At 37.8% G+C, this 23,497-nt stretch overlaps 1 protein-coding gene across 10 annotated transcripts in view; it reads left to right on the top strand.

The window, feature by feature from the left end:
* Positions 1 to 23,497, top strand: part of Obsc (Obscurin) — a 980,481-nt gene that overhangs the window by 910,720 nt on the left and 46,264 nt on the right. For all 10 annotated transcript variants that reach the window (XM_068225413.1, XM_068225414.1, XM_067137343.2 and 7 more), the window contains one exon: positions 21,099 to 21,282. In XM_068225413.1, coding sequence (XP_068081514.1) covers positions 21,099 to 21,282 — 184 coding nt within the window. The remainder of the gene's footprint in view (positions 1 to 21,098; positions 21,283 to 23,497) is intronic.

The raw sequence follows: 23,497 nt of genomic DNA on the forward strand, positions 1-23,497 counted from the left end.
ATTAACCAATGATGGTTAAAATTCCCGACCCTACCGGGAATCGAACCTGGGACCCCTGTGACTAAAGGCCAGCACGCAAACCATTTAGCCATGGAACTGGACATCTTGGAAGTGTTGTCTACAATAATGGGAATGGTAAACTGGAAGTACAAAGTAGTGTGTCCAAGGATTCCAAGTTTTTTTTTTTTTTTTTTTTTTTTTTTTTTTTTTTTTTTTTTTTTTTACCAAGTGAAGAATTTAGTATGGGACAAGATGGTTCCTTTAAGAACAAAACAGACAATCTTCAAATCATACAATACCTTCTGCTAGTCATGACATACAGCTTGGAGAGTTCTGTATTAAATATTCAAGACATTAGTAAACATTGGCGGCGATTGGTGGGGGGCAGTCGCTCCCACACTTTGTGAAGAAAACATTATACTTTTATTCAATTTTTGCTACTTGAAACTAGGAATTATTTAAAAAAAACAATTTGTACATCTCCACAGCAAGTAGTGAAGACTTGCACAGCAGTGTGTAGCATGTGCTGTGAGAAAGGGTAGCAGGGGTATATTTTTTCCAAGGTCATGCACAATGAGGTATGATTCATCCATTTGATGCACACATTTGTCAGTCTGGCAGTTTCACTCAGTCAATGAGTCTGTAGTTCTGTCTGGTGTCTGTTACTCTGTTAGTGCGTAGTCAAATTCTAGATGATTTTAAATTATATAATCATGCCATTATTCTATTTAATTGTAATACTTGTGTAATAATTAATCCTTTGGGGAAAGCTTTCTTGTAAAATATTGAATCGACATCTCAAAAATAACTATTATTACCACTCTTAAGTTGGTGGAATGTCAACCTTTACCTCTCCATCGAAATTTGCTTAGAGAGAATCAAAAAACTTACCATTTTGTAGCTTTTTTTTTTTAAAGTATACACACTTCCCCTCACCTTATTACCAGTCACCACTACTGTTAGTAAATTACAAGCATGTGAAATGAAGTTCCCAAGATCAACTATGCAGAAGACGAGAAGAGACAGAATCAAGAATGATTACATCACAGGAGGCATGCAGATGAAGCTGCATGGCTGAGATGTTTTGATCATGTAAAGCGAATGCAGAGGACACAAATTCCCTGGAAAAAGACCAATCAGGTGCCCCAAAAGGAGGTGGTTAGACCAAAGTAATGATCTCAAAAAAAAAATGTGGGGGGAGAGACATTGCAAGATACAGTATAATATGAGAGCTAGTTCACAAAGGCAGAAACAGATGGAGGTATTTCATTCACAGAAATCCTACCTGGTCTGCTGGAAGAATCTGCAGATGATAATGATACACAAGAACCTTGTTTATCCGGCCCTCATTATTCCGGATCTCCGGTTTATCCAGATCGAAAATAATACAAATTTATTTTTACTTCTACAGTATTTCTTTTATGGGGTCGACTCTTCTTGAATGTCTTTTCTGCCAAGGATAGTTAAGGACAGGAATTGGAAGTAATTCGGCCACAGTCTATCAAAGGTACAGTCCTGGCATTTGCCTGGAATTGAGAACGGTAAACCGTGGAAAACCATTCCCAGGATGGCCGAGGTGGGATTCGAACACACACTCTTCTGAATGCAATGCACTACTAACGTGCCTCAGCACACAGAGCCACTCGGTAAACATTGTTTAGTCGCTTCATCAATCACTTTTTTAATGACGGTCTTGCTGACATGGAGTCTATGACACTCATCCGCTACTGCAGATGTTATCTTGGGTTCACATCGTTGCTCAATAATGACCCACTGTGTGATTGCTTAAGACTATGAAAGAGGAAGGGAACGAGTCATCATATCCAGTAGTCTGTGAGAGACCATATCAGTAGCTGAAGGTTAACACCACATTTTACAGTTACAGTATTTTCCTGTGCAGTATTGTATTGTTTGAATACAATACATTCTTCAAAACAGAAGAAAGTAGTTGTTTCCATGCACAAGAAGTTAGAAGCATTAAACAGGCTGGACAAAGGAGAACTTTTGAAAAATATTGCTGTAGACTATGGCATAGGGACTTCAACATTGGAATTGAGAACGGTAAACCGTGGAAAACCATTCCCAGGATGGCCGAGGTGGGATTCGAACCCACACTCTTCTGAATGCAACGCACTACTAACGTGCCTCAGCATGCAGAGCTAAGTGGAAAACCATTCCCAGGATGGCCGAGGTGGGATTCGAAAAACTGAAAAGAAATTGAAGACTTCTGCTTTAAAATTATGATTATGATGAAGATGGACATATGCTAAATGTTTACTTGTTGTACAAGAAGTCAGCAGGTCAGGATACCTGATTAGAATTCCAGATGAGATTTATTGAGAACATCATAATGAAGTACAATAAACATGAAAGACCGCAGCCAGTTAGACCTTCGAAGACTCCTTCTCCAACAAGAATCAATGCCCCTCACTATCCCTCATACATTGTTGCAACAGCACGCAAGGAAAACCCTACTTGGCGGTGTGTTGTGTGTTACCAAATGGGACAGAGACGAGAATCTAGGTATGAGTGTGAAGACTGCAAAATAGTCCTGTGCACTGTACCTTGCTTCCAGTGCTACCACACAGTTTTGGACTTTTGAGGACTATTTTTACGGAAGTGAAAGCAATGCTTCAAGATTGATGAATACGAATAAAGTATTATAAAGTAGAGAATAAGTGTTGTGATCGTTATACCTAAGACAATTTATTTTATCCTGTAAGTAAATGTGTTATTTAGTGAGGAGTCAGTAATGTAATGCCCTGAATGAACTTTACTATGACGGCTTCCTTGGAACTGTAATCGTTTTTGGTAAGTTGATAATGAGTGTGTATTTTTAAAATCTTATAAAATACTTGACTACACAAGAGTATGTTGTTGTAGGTTTCCCATTGCTTTCCTCACTGAGCCAAATTCTCTTTTCTTGCCCTTGTCACTGTAATAATTTTAATAGTTCAAAAGTGAGACTTTGTTTTTTTAAACCTGATGAAAATACCTGAATAATTAAAAGTATCTCACCGTTAGTTCCCATTGCTGTCCTCAGTGAGCCAGACACGTTGCCCTTCTTACTATGATCACTTTTGACAGCTTGATACAGATTCTGTACTTTTTGAACCTGATAAAAATACAATACTACACAAGAGTATCTCGCTATATTGTTACTTCCCACTACCTTATGGAAAATGTGCCACTGTGTTAGTAGCTACTCAAAAGAAATGTACCACTTGAAAGGTTAATCTACTACCCAAGTAACAATATTCATCTACCTCCTTTAATTTTCTAATCTAATATTAACTACATCATCTAACTCTGCTTGATTGTATTCCATTACTTTTGTTTTATAGTTATTTTCATCTTGGTATTCTTTCTCCAAGACTGTATCCATACTGCCTTTCTTACAGTTATATATAAATAAATAAAATGAGTGTTTGGTCTGTCACTTTATTTAAATAAAGAAATTTTCATTTATGAATGCATTTTAGATTAAATGAATACATAAAAATGCCATTAGTTTGACTTCTCTTTGTAAGTCCCCCTGTGTATTTGCAGATCACATAGAAATGACCAAATATATTTCAATAAAGTTTCCTTTTTAAACCAAGCTGTGTCCCAAGATGTTGGACAAAAACAGTAACTGCACCTATCTATAAGCAAAGGAACAGAAAGATTGCAACAACTATTGAGGTATTTCATTGATAAGTATACCAAGCAAGATGTTCACAGGCATATTGCAAAGGAGAGTGCAATCAGTGGTGGGCAGTAAGTTGGATGAAAACCAGTGTGGTTTCGCACCACAGAGGTGCTGTCAGGACTAGATTTTCAGTGTGTGTCCAGAAACTGAAAAATGCTATTAGAGGAATAGAGAGTTACGTTTATATTTCATAGATCTAGAGAAGGCATATAACGGAGTACCAAAGGAAAAAATGTTAGATGTACTTGTGAATTATGAGATGACAGTTTGGCTGCAGTGAGAATTGATGCTAGAATGAGTTCTTGGTTCAGGGGTCAATGTTAGGCTCCTTTAAACAACAAGCATAGAGTTCGCAGTTCAAAGTACACTACAGGTCAAACGTTTTTGATTACCTATCACAACTATGGATTTGTGGTTAAAACAAGGATTTTGTTCTGAATATTCTATCATATCCCCATTCCAATAATAAAACAAGTATAAACATGTAAAGACTAAGCACCTCTGTTGTGCATTTGAATACTTGTTCACATAGAGGGGCATTGATGAGTATCCACAATAGCACTGACATGCCTTTACCTACGATGTTTCCATTTGCGTATGCCTCATTCCTTCAGCTGTCTGGGTAGCAGTCAGTTTGCATTAGTTTACAGTACATTGTGTGCATCTAGTAGTGTGTTTGTATACCTGATCAGGTTCATACCATGTTACCTCGTAATGAGAAGGAAGCATGAGACTGGAATCGAAAAATGTGCTGTAATTGTAAGAAGGCTATTCTGTTAGGACAATAGCAACAAAAGTAAGCATAGCCCAATCTACAGTGGTGTACATTGCAGTGGTTCAAGCAAACTGGTGCCGATACAAGTGTTTCGTGATCTGGAAGACCTCGAGTAACATCATTCAGGGAAAATCAGTTCATATGTGTACAGAGTAAATGTCGGAGGACTCATACTGCACCTGAAATACATGAAGAAGTAAATAGTATGCAAGCAGCACTAATCTCTGTCCCAACAGCGCAACACTATCTTCATGAACAAAGTTTAAAGGGGTTCATAGTGGCCAAAAAAACTTTATTATGCAAGCAAAATAAAGTGAAAAGATTGCAATGAGCACAGCAACATAAAAACTGGAGTGTGTAGGTGTTATTCACGGACAAATCTAAGTTTGAAGTATTTAGAAGCCATCATCGAATGTTTGTTCGTCGACTTTGTGGAGAACGTATGAAGAGTCAGTGTGTGACGCCAATGGTGAAGTATGGTGGAGCGTCGGTTATTTTGTGGGGATGTTTTGAGGGTGATAAAGTCAGTGATCTAGTGAGAATTAATAGAACATTAAAGAAGGAAGGGTATCACAAGATACTGATCAACAATGCAGTTCCATCTGGCAAGAGACTTATTGGTCATGAGTTTGTTCTGCAGCAGAACATTGATCCCAAAGATGCTTCTAAATTGTGCAGAGGGTATATCAATACAAAAGAGAAATGTGGGGAACTGGAAAATATGATTTGGCCAAGTCAGTCACCTGGCTTAAATCCCATTGAACTCTTACGGGATGAACTTGACAGGGAGGTCAGAAAACTGAGGTCATCTAATGTGGAAGATCTATGGAATAATTTACAGACTTGTTGGAGTGTAATATCTGAAAACACACTCCAAAGTCTTATCTCCAGAATGGCAAGAGTTTGTGCAGCTGTTCTGAGGGCAAAGGGTGGATACTTTGAAGAGGCTAAAATCTAAACGATATTGCATTGTCTTAATGTTAGAGAGATGTGTTTGTACATTGAAATAAACTATACAGTTTTTTCGTAGGTGCTTGAAAACATTTGACCGGTAGTGTAACTACAGTTTCTTTATTGTTCATAGTATACATGGGTCATTTGCTGAAAGGTATAAAATGGCAGAGAGGGATTCATTCAATCGGGTGAAAAAGTAGTCAACAGTTTTCCTATGCTGATGACTTGGTGTTAATGGCAGACTGTGCTGATAGCCTACAGTCTAATATCTTGGAGCTTGAGTAGAGGTGCAGCTAGTATGATATGAAAATTAGCATTTCCAAGACTAAAATGACCTTTGGGAAGAAACATAATTGAATGCCAGATAGGAAGTAAGAAACTGTAACAGGTAGGTCATTCAAGTACTTAGGGTGTGTATTCTCTCAGGATGGTAGTATACTAAGTACAATTGAATCACAGTACAGCAAAGCTAATGCAGCGAGCTTGCAGTTGCAATCAACAGTATCGTATAAGAAAGAAGTGAGTTCTTGGACAAAACTATCTTTACATTAGTCTGTTTTCAGACCAACTTTGCTGTACAGGAGTAAAAGCTGGATGGACTCAGGATATCTTATTCATACATTAGAAGTAACTGGCATGAAACTAGCAATAATTATTGCTAGTGTAGACAGTTGGACAAAGGCAATAGGGTACTTGTAATGAAGAGATAAAGGCTAAGGTAGAAAAAAACTCTATGGATGAAGCTGTATTTATAAACAAGCATAGGTGGTGGGATTGTGTAAGGAGAATGGAGGAAGATAGGGTTATAAGTGTAAGAGAATAATGAACTTGGCTATGGAGGGTAAGAGAAGTACAGGGAGACTAAGGTGATGATAGACGTGATTTTTAATTTTAAAATGTGTGGAACTACACATTGTCCCAGAATTACCTATTTGGAATTAGAAATTTGTAGAGGAGTTTACTTAATTCACGGAGGCTTGCAAACTGAACACTGAAAGGCATTGCATTTAATAATAAAGCTGCAATGTATGTATGTATGTATGTATGTATGTATGTATGTATGTATGTATGTATGTATGTATGTATGTATGTATGTATGTATGTATGTGTGTATGTATGTATGTAAGGTCCAAATTTAAATATACTAATAATAGTAATAATAGTAATAATAATAATAATAATAATAATAATAATAATAATAATAATAATAATAATAATAATAATAATAATAATAATAATAATACTTTATTAATAGTAATATCATTTTACATAACAGTAGAGAAGAATAAACAAAACAAAACACACTAAAAAGAAAGTTCAGTAGAGTATAAGTAGAAAAATATGTACAGATACAGTATATACACAGGTTATATTACAAGTAAGCACAGGAAAGTAATAGTCCATTCTGCAGATTATGTAAGTGATTTCTAAATTTTGACAATGAGCAGTTAAATATATCAATATCCACTTTGTTTAGAGATCTTGACATTCGTTCGATTGGCCCATTGAATTACAAGTAATGAATGCATAGTTAGTTCTATGCCAATTTGTAGACAATGTATTCTTGAACCTTGTGCGTCTGTCTGGTATATGTATGTTAATTTTTGCAAGGAGTTGTGGACAATTCACCAAGGAATGAAGCAATTTAAAAATGAAGAGTGTATCCAATAATTCACGGCATTGTGACAGGCTATGCAGATTTAAGGACTGTTGTAGGGATGTATAATAAACATTATCATATGAGAATCCTGCTCTGAATGAATATAAACAAAGAAATTTATGTTGTACGAATCTAATCTATGGATAGAGGTCTGATGAGAAGGGTTCCAAACAGGTGTACAGTATTCTAGTATAGGGTGTACCATAGACACATACAGTAATCGATAGGTAGCTAAGTTTGAAAATTCTCTAGAATATCTAGTAATGCAACCCCATCTTTGAAATGCTTTCTTACAAATATTTTCAATATGTTCATTAAACGATAGGTTATAACTGTATAATACACCAAGGTCTTTAACATGTGAAACAGGAGTTAGAATGTTGTTATTAATAAATTAGTACTGAAATGATATTTTCTTATTGTTTTTAAAAAAAAAAGATATTATTTTACATTTCTCATGATTAAGTTTCAACCCATTTTGAATACAGTACTTTTCCAGATGATGTTAATCTTCTTGAAGTTTTAAACAATAAAAATGTTTGCATCGTCAGCAAACAAAACCAATTCAGAATTCTTAAGTATATTTTTAATGTCATTTATGTAGAGAGTAAAAAGCAAGGGCGCAAGGTGAGACCCTTGAGAATCTCCACTGGTAACAATAATAGGCGCAGAAAAATGATTCCTTATTTTAACAATTTGCAGGCGATTCTTAAGATACGATTCAAACCATGAGAGAAGAGGCCCATTAATTCCATAGCCCGTTAGTTTTTGCAGCAAGATATCATGGTCGACAGTGTCAAAAGCTTTTGAGAAGTCTGTATAAATGCAGTCCACTTGAGAGTGGTTTTCTATTGCATCCAAGAGGAACTGATAGAATAAAAGAAAATTGCTACAGGTTGACCGTCCTGAAAAGAATCCATGTTGCTCATCAATGATGATGATTCTAAAGAGAGGTGTGATTTTGTCAAGAATTATTGATTACAAGTTGTCCATCGATGAATATAATCAAGAAAGTAAAATAACCACCTAATCGATACTTTATTATTGCCTCAGGCAAAATTAAATACACTGACTGACAGAGCAAATGCAACACCAAGAAGGAGTGGTCAGAACTTTATGCCAATTGCAGGGTAGACTGACGTCACTGAGGTATGCTCATGATGTGAAATGCGCCGCTGTGCTGCGCACGTAGCGAACGATAAATGGGACACGGCGTTGGCGAATGGCCCACTTCGTACCGTGATTTCTCAGCCGACAGTCATTGTAGAACGTGTTGTCGTGTGCCACAGGACACGTGTATAGCTAAGAATGCCAGGCCGCCGTCAACGGAGGCATTTCCAGCAGACAGACGACTTTACGAGGGGTATGGTGATCGGGCTGAGAAGGGCAGGTTGGTCGCTTCGTCAAATCGCAGCCGATACCCATACGGATGTGTCCACGGTGCAGCGCCTGTGGCGAAGATGGTTGGCGCAGGGACATGTGGCACGTGCGAGGGGTCCAGGCGCATCCCGAGTGACGTCAGCACGCGAGGATCGGCGCATCCGCCGCCAAGCGGTGGCAGCCCCGCACGCCACGTCAACCGCCATTCTTCAGCATGTGCAAGACACCCTGGCTGTTCCAATATCGACCAGAACAATTTCCCGTCGATTGGTTGAAGGAGGCCTGCACTCCCGGCGTCCGCTCAGAAGACTACCATTGACTCCACAGCATAGACGTGCACGCCTGGCATGGTGCCGGGCTAGAGCGACTTGGATGAGGGAATGGCGGAACGTCGTGTTCTCCGATGAGTCACGCTTCTGTTCTGCCAGTGATAGTCACCGCAGACGAGTGTGGCGTCGGCGTGGAGAAAGGTCAAATCCGGCAGTAACTGTGGAGCGCCCTACCGCTAGACAACGCGGCATCATGGTGTGGGGCGCTATTGCGTATGATTCCACGTCACCTCTAGTGCGTATTCAAGGCACGTTAAATGCCCACCGCTATGTGCAGCATGTGCTGCGGCCGGTGGCACTCCCGTACCTTCAGGGGCTGCCCAATGCTCTGTTTCAGCAGGATAATGCCCGCCCACACATTGCTCGCATCTCCCAACAGGCTCTACGAGCTGTACAGATGCTTCCGTGGCCAGCGTACTCTCCGGATCTCTCACCAATCGAACACGTGTGGGATCTCATTGGACGCCGTTTGCAAACTCTGCCCCAGCCTCATACGGACGACCAACTGTGGCAAATGGTTGACAGAGAATGGAGAACCATCCCTCAGGACACCATCCGCACTCTTATTGACTCTGTACCTCGACGTGTTTCTGCGTGCATCGCCGCTCGCGGTGGTCCTACATCCTACTGAGTCGATGCCGTGCGCATTGTGTAACCTGCATATCGGTTTGAAATAAACATCAATTATTCGTCCGTGCTGTCTCTGTTTTTTCCCCAACTTTCATCCCTTTCGAACCACTCCTTCTTGGTGTTGCATTTGCTCTGTCAGTCAGTGTATAAAATTAGCATTTACAGGGCATGTTTCGACCACTTAGTGGTCCTCTTCAGCTGTATAAAGAAAGAATTGAGAAGAAGAAACATTAGGACAATAAGCACAAATAATAAAAGTCTTTGGAGATTCTTTTGTTAAAAAATGGAAGTCATCAGAACAGGACATCTTGCCTCTCGTTCTTTTTTGGAAAAGATGTTTATTCTGCGCTGTCTAGAGGGTTTGTCTTTGAGCGCGACCTGGTGAAGTAACGATGTGACACAGTCTGACAGTTCATGCAAAGCTCTGGAGAGAAGGGAAGTAGAGTTTTGTCGTCATCTAAAATATCATGTGAGGGAGGAGGGAGACTGGGTTGTGCTTCTGCGATGTCGTCTTTGATTATATCTCTTGTCCGTCTTGTCTGTTTTATGTCTACCCATTCCAAATATTTACTAATGTTCTCGTATAAGATGTTTTTTTGCTCGTTGTTTTCATTAAGATTCTCTTCACCGTTTTCTAATTTATCAAGAACGATGTAGATGTTTTCCAGGTTGTTCATTAGATTTCCTTTATTTATCATACAGAACTTTTATTATTTTTGCTTATTGTCCTAATGTTTCTTCTTCTCAATTCTTTCTTTATACAGCTGAAGAGTACCACTAAGTGGTCAAAACATGTCCTGTAAGTGCTAATTTTATATTTAATTTTGCCTGAGGCAATAATTAAGTATCGATTAGGTGGTTATTTTACTAACTTCTTGAAGAATTATTGAGTCAAAAATTTTGGAAATATGAGAAGAAATTATAACTGGTCTATTTTGTTTTATGTCAATTTTATCACCATTTTTGAAAACTGGACTAACAAATCCTTTCTCCCATTCCAGTGGAAAAATGCCTTGGTTTAATGACAAGTTGAACAGATAAAAGAGTGCTTCACATAAAATAAATGAGCAGTACTTGAGCAGGTAAGTTGAAACACTATCAGGTCCTACAGTTTACTTTAATTCCAGAGATATCAGTTTGTTGTAAATTTCTGCCATACTAATGTTTATAACTGATAGATTGACAGAGAAAGGATAATCACATACTACTACTATTCTGATAAGAAGAATAAACAGATGAAAACTGGTTAGCAAAAAGATTGACAATATTTTGACCAGTATCTGCTGTAACTTCATTAAGATGCATTGTTGAAGGAATATTATTACATGACCTTTTAGAACTTAGATATTGCCAGAATTCCTGTGGATTGGAAGTAATACTTCGTTCCCAGTTGGAGACATACATTGTATAGCAAGATTTAGATTCAGACTTGCATTCATTTCTTAATTTCGAGAAATGCTGATAATCACTATTGAGACCTGATATTTTGTATCGCTTGTGTGCTTTCTTCTTTTCAATAATCAGCGACTTCAATTTATGATTAAACCACTTTGGGAATTTGGGATTCTTAAAATTCCATATAGGGATGTAAAGTTCCATGTCATAATGTAGTACTGCATAGAAGGTTTCTACTGCTTTATCAATTGATACATTTTGAAACATCACCTTCCAGCTGAACTGTGACAGATACTAATTTAGTCCATTATAGTCACCATTTAAAAAGTCAAAATAAAAACTATCAGCAGGCAAGGAATTGTATAGCTCATTTATAGGTAAAGAAATCTCTAATGCTGGGTGGTGTCTATCGAGGGGAACAATGCTTTCATTACTAGATTTTACTTCAATGGAACTGGAGTTACTGAAAACCAAATCAAGAAAGTAATTCAGAAAATTTGGGATAGCATTAAACTGATTTAAACAGAGATAAGATAAAGTGTCTATGACTAAACTGGACTGCATAGTGTGGTTACCTTCTGACATAAGGCCAGAAGATGTTTCTTCATTTACTATCCAATTAAGATGGGGGTAGATTGTAGTCACCAACAATGAGCAATAAATGGTTGTCAAGATTTGACATAATTTTTTCAACAGCACTGCAATGTTCAAAATATTTTTGGACAGGAGAGTTTGGTGGAATGTATACAGCACCAATGATTAATTTTGTGGTGTTAAAAGTCAGGGACACAAACAACTGTTCAACTGTGTTAATGCACGGTATCAGAGTAGGTTTAAACTCTTGCTAATACAGATCATTACCCCCCCATGGGATGCCTTCATACTCGTTAAAGAAGACCTATCACATCTGAAAATTGAATACGTTTTGAGTCCGAGTTCCATATCACTAATTTCATCATTTAAGTTTGTTTCGGTTAAGACCATGTAGTCATAGTCAGCTAAACATGAAGAAATTTTAAGTTCAGTTAGTCAACTAACCTTTTTATTGATGTCTTTGGTGCTTTCTTAGTATTGTGTATCTGACCTCTGTGAAATGATTCCCTATCTACATTTTGTATTATATTCCTGATTTAAGTTATACTTTCTAAATCATGTTCTGTATTACTTAAGTTTTTGCCATTAGGATTAGCATCCCCCCCTCAATTTCTTAATTAATTTCCCGAGAGCATTCTACTAGATATTCTATTGAGAAGTTTACCAAACTTAGAGGTTCCTTTTCTATTAAGGTGTAGCCCAACAGCAGCAAGAGTGAGAATTGTGAGATAGGCTCCAGCTGTGCCAGAGAGCCACTAAACGGAAGATATATTACCTAAACATCACTCTGTAATCATAACTTGCAACATGCTCATCATTCTTAAGTCATATAAAGATAGGAACATGAGAAGGAACACACAACAGATTGAACACAAGGACAGGTCAGTGTAGGAAGAGAGAGCAGTAGAAAGAGAAGTCAAGGACAAACATGCAAACATAAAGTGGTGGTGGTGGTGAGGACAAGGAAAATCTCCACATCTTAAAATAGATAGGCTGTTCCTGTTCTTCTACATTCACCTCTTCACAGCCCTCAATGAATTAATTTCTGCTTCCCAGCTTTGTCAGGAGAGCGGACAATAACACACGTTGAGGGGACATCTTGACAGATCTTCAGTCTTGATGCAGGAAATGTAGGACAAGAAGAAAACCTAATAAATACAGGAAATGGGAAGAATGGGAAGTTAAAGATGAATACTTAGTTTATCTTGCTTCTTCTATGATTATCTGGGACTCTTATTTTGGTGGTGGTGGTTGTTTATCTTCGGTCTCGAAAGCCAAGAATAACGGCCGAGAGGATTCGTAGTGCTGACCACACGACACCTCGTAATCTGCAGGTCGGGCTGAGCAGTGGTCGCTTGGTAGGCCAAGGCCCCTCAAGGGCTGTAGTGCCATGGGGTTTGGTTTGGTTTGGTTTGGTTTGGTTTGGTTTGGTTTGGTTTGGTTTGGTTGTTTATCTTTGCACTGATTCAGACAGGTTTCTTGGCAATTTTTATCTTATTACAACCTTGGTTTCACATAGATTTCAATCTCTTTTGACATTATTGTTAGTTGATTAAAGTTATGATTTGACTGTTTCTTTACCTATAAATGAGCTATACAATTCCTTGTCTGCTGATAGCTTTTATTTTGACTTTTTAAATGGTAACTATAATGGACTAAATTAGTATCTGTCACAGTTCAGTTGGAAGGTGCTGTTTCAAAATGTATCAATTGATAAAGCAGTAGAAACCTTCTATTCAGTGCTACATTATGGCATGGAACTTTACATCCCTATATGGAATTTTAAGACTCCCAAATTCCCGAAGTGGTTTAAACATAGATTGAAGTCGCTGATTATTGAAAAGAAGAGAGCACACAAGTGATACAAAATATCAGGTCTCAATAGTGATTATCAGCATTTCTCGAAATTAAGAAATGAATGCAAGTCTGAATCTAAATCTTGCTATACAATGTATGTCTCCAACTGGGAACGAAGTATTACTTCCAATCCACAGGAATTCTGGCAATATCTAAGTTCTAAATGGCCATGTAATAATATTCCTTCAACAATGCATCTTAATAAAGTTACAGCTGATACTGGTCAAAATATTGTCAATCTTTTTGCTAACCAGTTTTCATCTGTTTATTCTTCTTATCAGAATAGTAGTAGTATGTGATTATCCTTTCTCTGTCAATCTATCAGTTATAAACATTAGTATGGCAGAAATTTACAAAAAACTGATATCTCTGGAATTAAAGAAAACTGTAGGACCTGGTGGTGTTTCAACTTACCTCCCCAAGTACTGCTCATTTATTTTATGTGAAGCACTCTTTTATCTGTTCAACTTACCATTAAACCAAGACGTTTTTCCAATGGAATGGAAGAAAGGATTTGTTAGTCCAGTTTTCAAAAATGATGATAAAACTGACATAAAACAATATAGACCAGTTATAATTTATTTTCATATTTCCTAAATTTTTGACTCAATAATTCTTGACAAAATCACACCTCTCTTTAGAAACATCATCATTGATGAGCAACATGGATTCATTCATTCATTTTTCTGCGCCTATTATTGTTACCAGTGGAGTTCCTCAAGGGTCTCACCTTGTGCCCTTACTTTTTACTCTCTACATAAATGACATTAAAAATATACTTAAGAATTCTGAATTGGTTTTGTTTGCTGACGATGCAAACATTTTTATTGTTTAAAACTTCAAGAAGATTAACATCATCTGGAAAAGTACTGTATTCAAAATGGGTTGAAACGTAATCATGAGAAATGTAAAATAATATCTTTTTTTTTTTAAAAACAATAAGAAAATATCATTTCAGTACTAATTTATTAATAACAACATTCTAACTCCTGTTTCACATGTTAAAGACCTTGGTGTATTATACAGTTATAACCTATCGTTTAATGAACATATTGAAAATATTTGTAAGAAAGCATTTCAAAGATTGGGTTGCATTACTAGATATTCTAGAGAATTTTCAAACTTAGCTACCTATCGATTGCTGTATGTGTATATGGTACGCCCTATACTAGAATACTGTACACCTGTTTGGAACCCTTCTCATCAGACCTCTATCCATAGATTAGATTCAGTACAACATAAATTTTTTCATCTATATTCATTTAGAGCAGGATTCTCATATGATAATGTTGATCATACATCCCTACAACAGTCCTTAAATCTGCATAGCCTGTCACAATGCCGTGAATTATTGGATACACTCTTCATTTTCACATTGCTTCATTCCTTGGTGAATTGTCCACAACTCCTTGCAAAACTTAACGTACATATACCAGACAGACGCACAAGGTTCAAGAATACATTGTCTACAAATTGGCATAGAACTAACTACGCATTCATTACTTGTAATTCAATGGGCCAATCGAACGAATGTCAAGATCTCTAAACAAAGTGGATATTGATATATTTAACTGTTCATTGTCAAAATTTAGAAATCACTTACATAATCTCCAGAATTGACTATCACTTTCCTGTGCTTACTTGTAATATAACCTGTGTATATATCTGTCCTCCTCTGCAAACCATGTGACCTTGCCGCGGTGGGGAGGCTTGCATGTCCCAATGAAGCAGATAGCCGAGCCGCAGGTGCAACCATATCGGATGGGTATCTGTTGAGAGACCAGACTAACGAATGGTTCATCGAAAGCGGGGTAGCAGCCTTTCGGTAGTTGCAAGGGCGGCAGTCTAGATGATTGACTGATACGGCCTTGTAATAATACTCAACATGGTTTAGCTGTGTTGATATTGCTACAGGGCTGAAAGCAACGGGAAACTGCAGCCGTAACTACCTCCCGAGGACATGCAGCTCTCTCTGTATGAATGATGTACTGATGATGGCTTCCTCCCATTTAAAATATTCCGGAGGTAAACTAGTCCCCCATTCTGATCTCCGGGGTGTGATAATCGAAAGAATATATGAGGAGATAGAAGATTTAATACAATATGTAAAAGGTGACGAGAATCGAATTGTGATGGGAGAATGGAATGCAGTGGTAGGCCAAGGAAGAGAAGGTAATACAGTAGGAGAATTTGGATTGGGACAAAGGAACGAAAGAGGAAGTCGGCTGGTTGAATTCTGCACTGATCATAATTTAGTCCTTGCAAATACTTGGTTCAAACACCACAAACGACGGCTGTATACGTGGACGAGACCTGGAGACACTGGAAGGTATCAAATAGACTTCATTATGATTAGGCAGAGATTCAGAAACCAGGTGTTGGATTGCAAAACTTTCCCAGGAGCAGACATGACGGACCACAACTTGTTGGTCATGAAATGCCATCTGAAGTTGAAGAAATTGAAAACAGGAAAGAATGCAAAAAGATGGGATCTAGACAAGTTGAAAGAAAAGAGTGTGAGTGATTGTTTCAAGGAACATGTTGCACAAGGACTAAATGAAAAGGCTGAAGGAAATACTATAGAGGAAGAGTCGATAGTCATGAAAAATGAAGTCAGTAGGGCTGCTGAAGAAATGTTAGGAAGGAAGAAAACATCAACTAAGAATCAGTGAATAACTCAGGAGATACTAGACCTGATTGATGAACGATGAAAATACAAGAATGCTAGAAATGAAGAGGGCAGAAAAGAATACAGGCGATTAATGAATCAAGTGGATAGAAAGTGCAAGGTAGCTAAGGAAGAATGGCTGAAGAAGAAGTGCAAGGATGTCGAAGGCTGTATGGCTCTGGGAAAGGTAGATACTGCATACAGGAGAATCAAGGAAACCTTTGGAGAAAGGAAATCTAGGTGTATGAATATTAAGAGCTCAGATGGAAAGCCACTTCTAGGGAAAGAAGACAAAGCAGAAAGATGGCAGGAGCATATCCAACAGTTGTATCAAGGTAAAGATGTAGATAATTTGGTTCTGGAACATGAAGAGGCTGTTGATGCTGATGAAATGGGAGACCCAATTTTGAGGTCAGAGTTTGACAGAGCTGTGAGTGACCTAAATAGGAACAAGGCACCTGGAATTGATGACATTCCCTCTGAATTATTGACTGCCTTAGGAGAAACCAGCATGGCAAGGTTATTCCATTTAGTGTGCAAGATCTATGAGACAGGAGAAGTCCCATCCGATTTTCGGCAGAATGTTGTTATACCTATTCCCAAGAAAGCCGGTGCTGACAGGTGTGAAAACTACCGCACCATTAGTTTAGTATCTCATGCCTGAAAAATTTTAACACGTATTATTTACAGAAGAATGGAAAAACAAGTTGAAGCTGAATTGGGAGAAGATCAATTTGGCTTCAGAAGAAATGTAGGAACACGTGAAGCAATCCTGACTTTACATCTGATTTAGAGGACCAAGCTCGATAGCTGCAGTCGCTTAAGTACGGCCAGTATCCAGTATTCGGGAGATAGTAGGTTCGAACCCCACTGTCGGCAGCCCTGAAAATTGTTTTCCATGGTTTCCCATTTTCACACCAGGCAAATGCTGGGGCTGTACCTTAATTAAGGCCACGGCCGCTTCCTTCCCACTCCTGGCCCTTCCCTGTCCCATCATCGCCATAAGACCTATCTGTGTCGGTGCGACGTAAAACAACTAGCAAAAAAAAAAAAAAAAAAATGATCTTAGAGAATCGAATCAAGAAGGACAAGCCCACGTACATGGCATTCGTAGATCTAGAAAAGGCATTCGATAATGTTGATTGGACCAAGCTATTTAAGATTCTGAAGATGATGGGGATCAGATACCAAGAACTAAGAATTATCTACAATCTGTATAAAAATCAGTCTGCAGTGATAAGAATCGAGGTCTTTGAAGAAGAAGCAGCAATAAAAAAGGAGTGAGGCAAGGCTGCAGTTTGTCCCCCCTCCTTTTCAATGTTTACATAGAACAGGCAGTAAAGGAAATCAAAGAGAAATTTGGAAAGGGAATCACAGTCCAAGGAGAGGAAATCAAAACCTTGAGATTTGCCGATGATATTGTTATTTTATCTGAGACTGCAGAAGATCTCGAGAAGTTGCTGAATGGTATGGACGAAGTCTTGGGTAAGGAGTACAAGATGAAAATAAATAAGTCCAAAACAAAAGTAATGGAGTGCAGTCGAATGAAGGCAGGTGATGTGGGAAATATTAGATTAGGAAATGAAGTCTTAAAGGAAGTAGATGAATATTGTTACTTGGCAGAAGTAAGGAAGACATAAAATGCAGACTAGCACAAGCAAGGAATAGCTTTCTTAAGAAAAGAAATTTGCTCACTTCAAACATTGATATCGGAATTAGAAAGATGTTTTTGAAGATTTTGGTGTGGAGCGTGGCATTGTATGGAAGTGAAACATGCACGATAACTAGCTCAGAAAGAAAGAGAATAGAAGCTTTTGAAATGTGGTGTTACAGAAGAATGCTGAAGGTGAGATGGATAGATCGAATCACGAATGAAGAGATACTGAATCAAATTGGTGAGAGATCGATTTGGCTAAATTTGACAAGAAGAGATAGAATGATAGGACACATCTTAAGACACCCAGGACTTGTTCAGTTGGTTTTTGAGGGAAGTGTGGGTGGTAAGAACGGTAGGGGTAGACCAAGGTATGAATATGACAAGCAGATTAGAGCAGATGTAGGATGCTATAGTTACGTAAAATGAAAAGGTTAGCACAGGATAGGGTGGCATGGAGGGCTGCATCAAACCAGTCTATGGACTGATGACTCAAACAACAACATATATCTGTACATATTTTTCTACTTATACTCCATTGAACTTTCTTTTTAGTGTGTTTTGTTTATTGTTCTCTACTGTTATGTAAAATATTATTATTATTATTATTATTATTATTATTATTATTATTATTATTATTATTATTATTATTATTATTATCATCATAAAAGGCTCTTTTACAGATTATTGTTGCTTTACATTAAAATTTTGTGTTGATTCAGCATACCCATGCTAGATTGTGTTGATTGTTCTCCTTGGAACCGTTCTATCATCTTTGGAAATAACTGTCATTTCTTGCCTATGTTCTTCTCTGTGATTTTTTTCAGTGGTCAACTGTCGTTCTTTGTCAATGTGGAATAAATCTTGTCAACAATAAAATTACGCTGACCGACTATTATTATTTGAGATGTGCTACATCTTCTGCTGTAACTTATTTTCACTAGATAACGGTACTACAGCATTTTTACAAAATCTATACAATAGCTAGTTGTTCTTTATTAATCTCTTTGTACACTGTACCCACTCCTAGAGGATTAACCCATATTTGTGTTTATTTCTTGTTTTCCACTATTCGTATTTGTTGTATTTTCTCTCCTTTTATCACTTAATTTTACTAAATATAAATTCATCCCTAATAACTTCAAAATACATATTTCATTACACTTGAAGGTGCAAAATTAGGCTCACTGATGTGCTTTTTACCATGAATATGGTTGTCTTTAACTATTGAAAAACTTTTTTACCTTTAAAATGTATAATGTAGTATAAGTAAGTGCATACTTTTTATAATCACTGTATAATGGATATCAGCATTCAGTTTCAAGCTACCCGTAAAGTTGGCCATGTGGTTAGAGGTGCATGGCTGTGAGCTTGCATCTGAGAGATAGAGGGTTCGAACCCCACTGTTGGCAGCCCTGAAGATGGTTTTCTGTGGTTTTCCCATTTTCACACCAGGAAAATGCTGGGACTGTACCTTAATTAAGGCCACGGTCACTTCTTTCCCACTCCTAGGCCTTTCCTAACCCATCGTTGCCATAAGACCTGTCTGCGTCAGTATGACATCAAGCAAAATGTGAAAAATAAAAGTTTCAAACTCAGAATCAAAAGATGGAATTCATATTCTGTGTAATGTAGCTGCAGTTGGGGACATGCTGGGTAGGAGCCAGAACGACAGCTTTTGGTGCCATTGCGGTAACAAGTTTGAAACTCTCCCTCATGTCCTTGGTTTTTGCGATCATGACACAGCTGGTGCAAAATAGGAGACATCATACTGTGACAATGAAGACCGAAAGTGTGGTGGGGAGAGGGGTTGGCAGAAGTCTATAGTGCTGGCAAGGGGCGACAGTAACAGTGCAGCAGCGACAATGTGTGTGTGTGCCAACAGTGAGCAAAACAATATCACCACCAAATTGTTGAGCCTGATGATACAGAAGCTCCTTAGAAGAAGGTGGAAGCAGGTTAACAATGAAGAATACACCCAGAATTAACTGGAAGTGGAAACTACAAGAATCTCCCAGAGGCTTTTATAAAGAACAGAGCCAGTGAATGTCAGTCAGTCTTGTGTGAGTCAGTCACAGGTGAACACATGCAGTAGCGAGAAGGTCACAAGTCCACGACAAGTCATTTTAGAAGGAGTAAGTACATCAGACTGCTGCACAGAGTTCAAGAATGGCTTTGTTAGTCGTGAAGTGAACTGTTCTGGGATGACACTGTTATGGAGGCCGTGTTGGAGAACAGGAGTTTGATGTATCACTGGGCTGTGCATTTGAGTGTGTATGGGTAAAACAAAAACTTAGTGGATAATAAAACCTCTCCGAGTAATGATTTTAGTTATAATGACCCTGATAACTTGTCCCACGGTATCCCCTGCCTGTCGTAAGAGGCGACTATAGGGGGCCCCAGGGGCTCTGAACTTTGGAGCGTGGGTTGGCGACCACGGGGCCCTCAGCTGAGTCCTGGCATTGCTTCCACTTACTTGTGTCAGGCTCCTCACTTTCATCTATCCCATCCGACCTCTCTTGGTCAACTCTTGTTCTTTTCCGACCCCGACGCTATTAGGTTTGCGAGGGCTAGGGAGTCTTTCATTTTCACGCCCTTCGTGGCCCTTGCCTTCCTTTGGCCGATATCTTCATTTTTCGAAGTGTCTGACCCCTTCCATTCTTCCCTCTGATTAGTGTTATAGAGAGAATGGTTGCCTAGTTGTACTTCCTTTTAAAACAATAATCACCACCACCACCTGATAACTTGTTGTAATACAGTGAGATTCTGAGGTCCATCCTTACAGAAAGTCTGAGAAATACTGATTTCTGTGTCGAAAAGAAGTTTTAGAATTGACAATGCATGGAAGTACCAAGTGCATCAACATCATTCGTTACAAAAAGGTAAATCAAAAGGATACATGGTATATTGGGACCTAATATGTATTTTGAGACTCTTGCAGAGCAGCCAGATGAGGTCAACAATGTGAAGAAAGAATTTTATGAACCTACAATTCCTTACTGTAAAAGCAAATACCTTCTCAATTTACAATTTGCTTTACGTCGCACCGACACATACAGGTCTTATGGCAACTATGGGATAGAAAAGGTCTAGAAGTGGGAAGTAAGTGGCCGTGGCTTTAATTAAGGTACAGCTCCAGCATTTTCCTGGTGTGAAAATGGGAAACCATGGAAAACTAGAGCTGCAGAAAATTCTAAGGGGATGCACCAAAGGGATCTATTAATATTTCAAGGAATCATTTACATGAATGATTTAATCTTTTGTGCCATTGATTAAATTTTGTACTATTCTTTTTTAAAATCCAATTTAAAACTCTTAATCAGTGCTTAACTCTGTTTCACTTTGTTCAACTTGCAAACCTTCAGGGATTTTTGCATGATTTTATAGAATTTTTACTAATGTTGTTTGTAAAGTTCATTTGTAACAGCCTTGTAAGTCAAGGAAGCAATAAAATATTAATGCAATAATAAAAATGAATATATTGCTTACATATTATGATGTGTATTTACAGGGGCACCCAAGGTACAAGTGACTCGTGCTATGAAGCATCTGCAGCAGATGACTGATTCTGGTCAAGAAATTACAGTTGATGAAACAAGACCAAAATTGGATTATTCAGTAGAGAAGACTCCAATTGAATGGCGGAATGAAGGAAATCTGACAGAAAAGTACAGTTTTGTCTCTGAGCTTTCTCGGTATGTGAATCTTTCATAAATTTACATTATTTTCAAACTTATCGACAGTGCCAGTCATGCAGCAATTCTGAAATATTTCTATTCATGTACATTTTTGTCTATCCAAATAATTATGTCAGTTGATGGGTTTGAGACTCGAATGTGTTACTTACAAGGTATACCCTTTTGATTAAAAATGCTGCTTAAAATACATGTCATAATTTTTGTGACTAAAGTAATGATAGTTATCAGATGATTTTCTTGACTCTTGCCTCTTATCTAAAATAATGACACAGAAAACTCATTTACTTGAACAATTGTTTTAATAAATCCCTTGATTGAAGTCCCTACGAATACTTAACAAATGAACTCATCTTGCACCTCTTTTCCAGAAAATGTGAGCTTAAATATCGGGAAGCGAGGTATAAGTGGGAAGTTAACAAATTTAACTTAATTAAATTTAAAATACCATTTAAAAGTAATAAAGCCTCACATTTTTGCATAAAGCCTCACATTTTTACATAATATATATTGCATTTTATTATGTTCATTAACATGTTATTGAATATTAACAAAAGTACCAAAGTGTATAGGATTTCATTCATCGCCAAACACACTTCCCTGCCATTTCTGCTTCCTTTCCATGAATTGAGCTATCCAGCCACTGCTCATCTTCAGCTCTGTACAGCTAATACCCTGCTTTATTGCTATTTTACGTGCTTTAAATTATAGCATTTTGTGTGAAACACCCTATTCATCATCACTTACACGTTACATATATGAAGCAGTTCATTTTCGACCTCTGGAAACTATCCACCTTTGGACCCCCGGAATGCTTTTCTTGATTATTCGGTGTTTTCAAGAGGAACTTTCTGTCCTTGTCATTAGCATACATTAAACTCTACCACACTAAATTCTCAGCCAAAATTTATCCACAAATTGAATCACTCAAATGTTAAAACTTGCCATGAATGCTAGAAAACTAACTATGGTAACATAATACACTGAACTCGATCATAAACTTAATGTCTCACACATACCATAGGATCCAGAATTACCTACTTGACTTTCACCAAACAAGGGGAGAGAGCTGTTGTGACTAGGATAAGGAGAGTATTATTAGAGAGTAGTTCGACTTAAACTGAAAGCAGGCATGCATGTTGCAGGGTGTACCTTGTCATGTAAATACTGGCACATGAAGAAAAACTGATGTGTGATATAAGCGGGGATTACTTTTCTCCCTCAATTTCATATCCTTAATTAGGATGCCGGATATGGACCATGGCGAGATATATGTGAAGGGATTTTTACCTGGACCTGAGGGCTGGTTCAAGGTCCACTCAACCTATGTGATTAGAATTGAGGAGCTATCTGACGGTGAGATAGCGCCCCCGGTCTAGAAAGCCAAGAATAACGGCCGAGAGGATCCGTCGTGCTGACCACACGACACCTCGTAATCTGCGGGCTTTGGGGCTGAGCAGCGCTCGCTTGGTAGGCCAAGGCCCTTCAAGGGCTGTAGTGCCATGGGGTTTGGTTTTGGTTTGAAAATGGTATTAATGTACGGTCTAGAAAATACTTCTGTAGGGACTAGCACTATCTTTAAAATGCTTGCTATTTCTTTAAAATTATTTTTAATCACATGTTTTTCTGTCCAAATCAATCACCACTGAGTTGCATTTAGGGCTTTCAGCCAGGTAGCAATTTCCCTATCAGTTGTTTAAAATAATCTTTTCTTAAATGACTTCAAAGAAGTTGAAAATCTAACAAACATTTGCCTTGGTAAATTATTCATATCCCTATCCATTCATTTGGTACAGCTCCTTCACTATAAATTGAGGATAGTTATGTCCACCTTTTCAATACAAAAACAATGTGAGGTCATTAACACATCACATATTTATTACCTTTCAAACATTGGGACCGGTTTCGGCATTATTTGTATGCCATCATCAGCCATAGGAAACTTAGTGACAAGGCCTAAGTACAATATTAACATAACTTACAACATACGTATATGTATATATAAAAATGAACATATTCTTACAATGACTATTAAAAAATTTTTTTTGGTGTACACCATAAAACCTTATATTAAAATTGGTAGCATATTTTATGCGATATATTATGACTTTATACAATTATTTGACTAAAGTTAAAGCTTATTGTCAGTTTTTCTAAATATTACCAAATGTTAAAAGAGCATCCAGATAACAATTTTCAATCTTTAAAAAACTTT

The sequence above is a fragment of the Anabrus simplex genome, chromosome 1 (genome assembly GCF_040414725.1).
Source record: "Anabrus simplex isolate iqAnaSimp1 chromosome 1, ASM4041472v1, whole genome shotgun sequence".
Classification (NCBI taxonomy): Eukaryota; Metazoa; Arthropoda; class Insecta; order Orthoptera; family Tettigoniidae; genus Anabrus; species Anabrus simplex.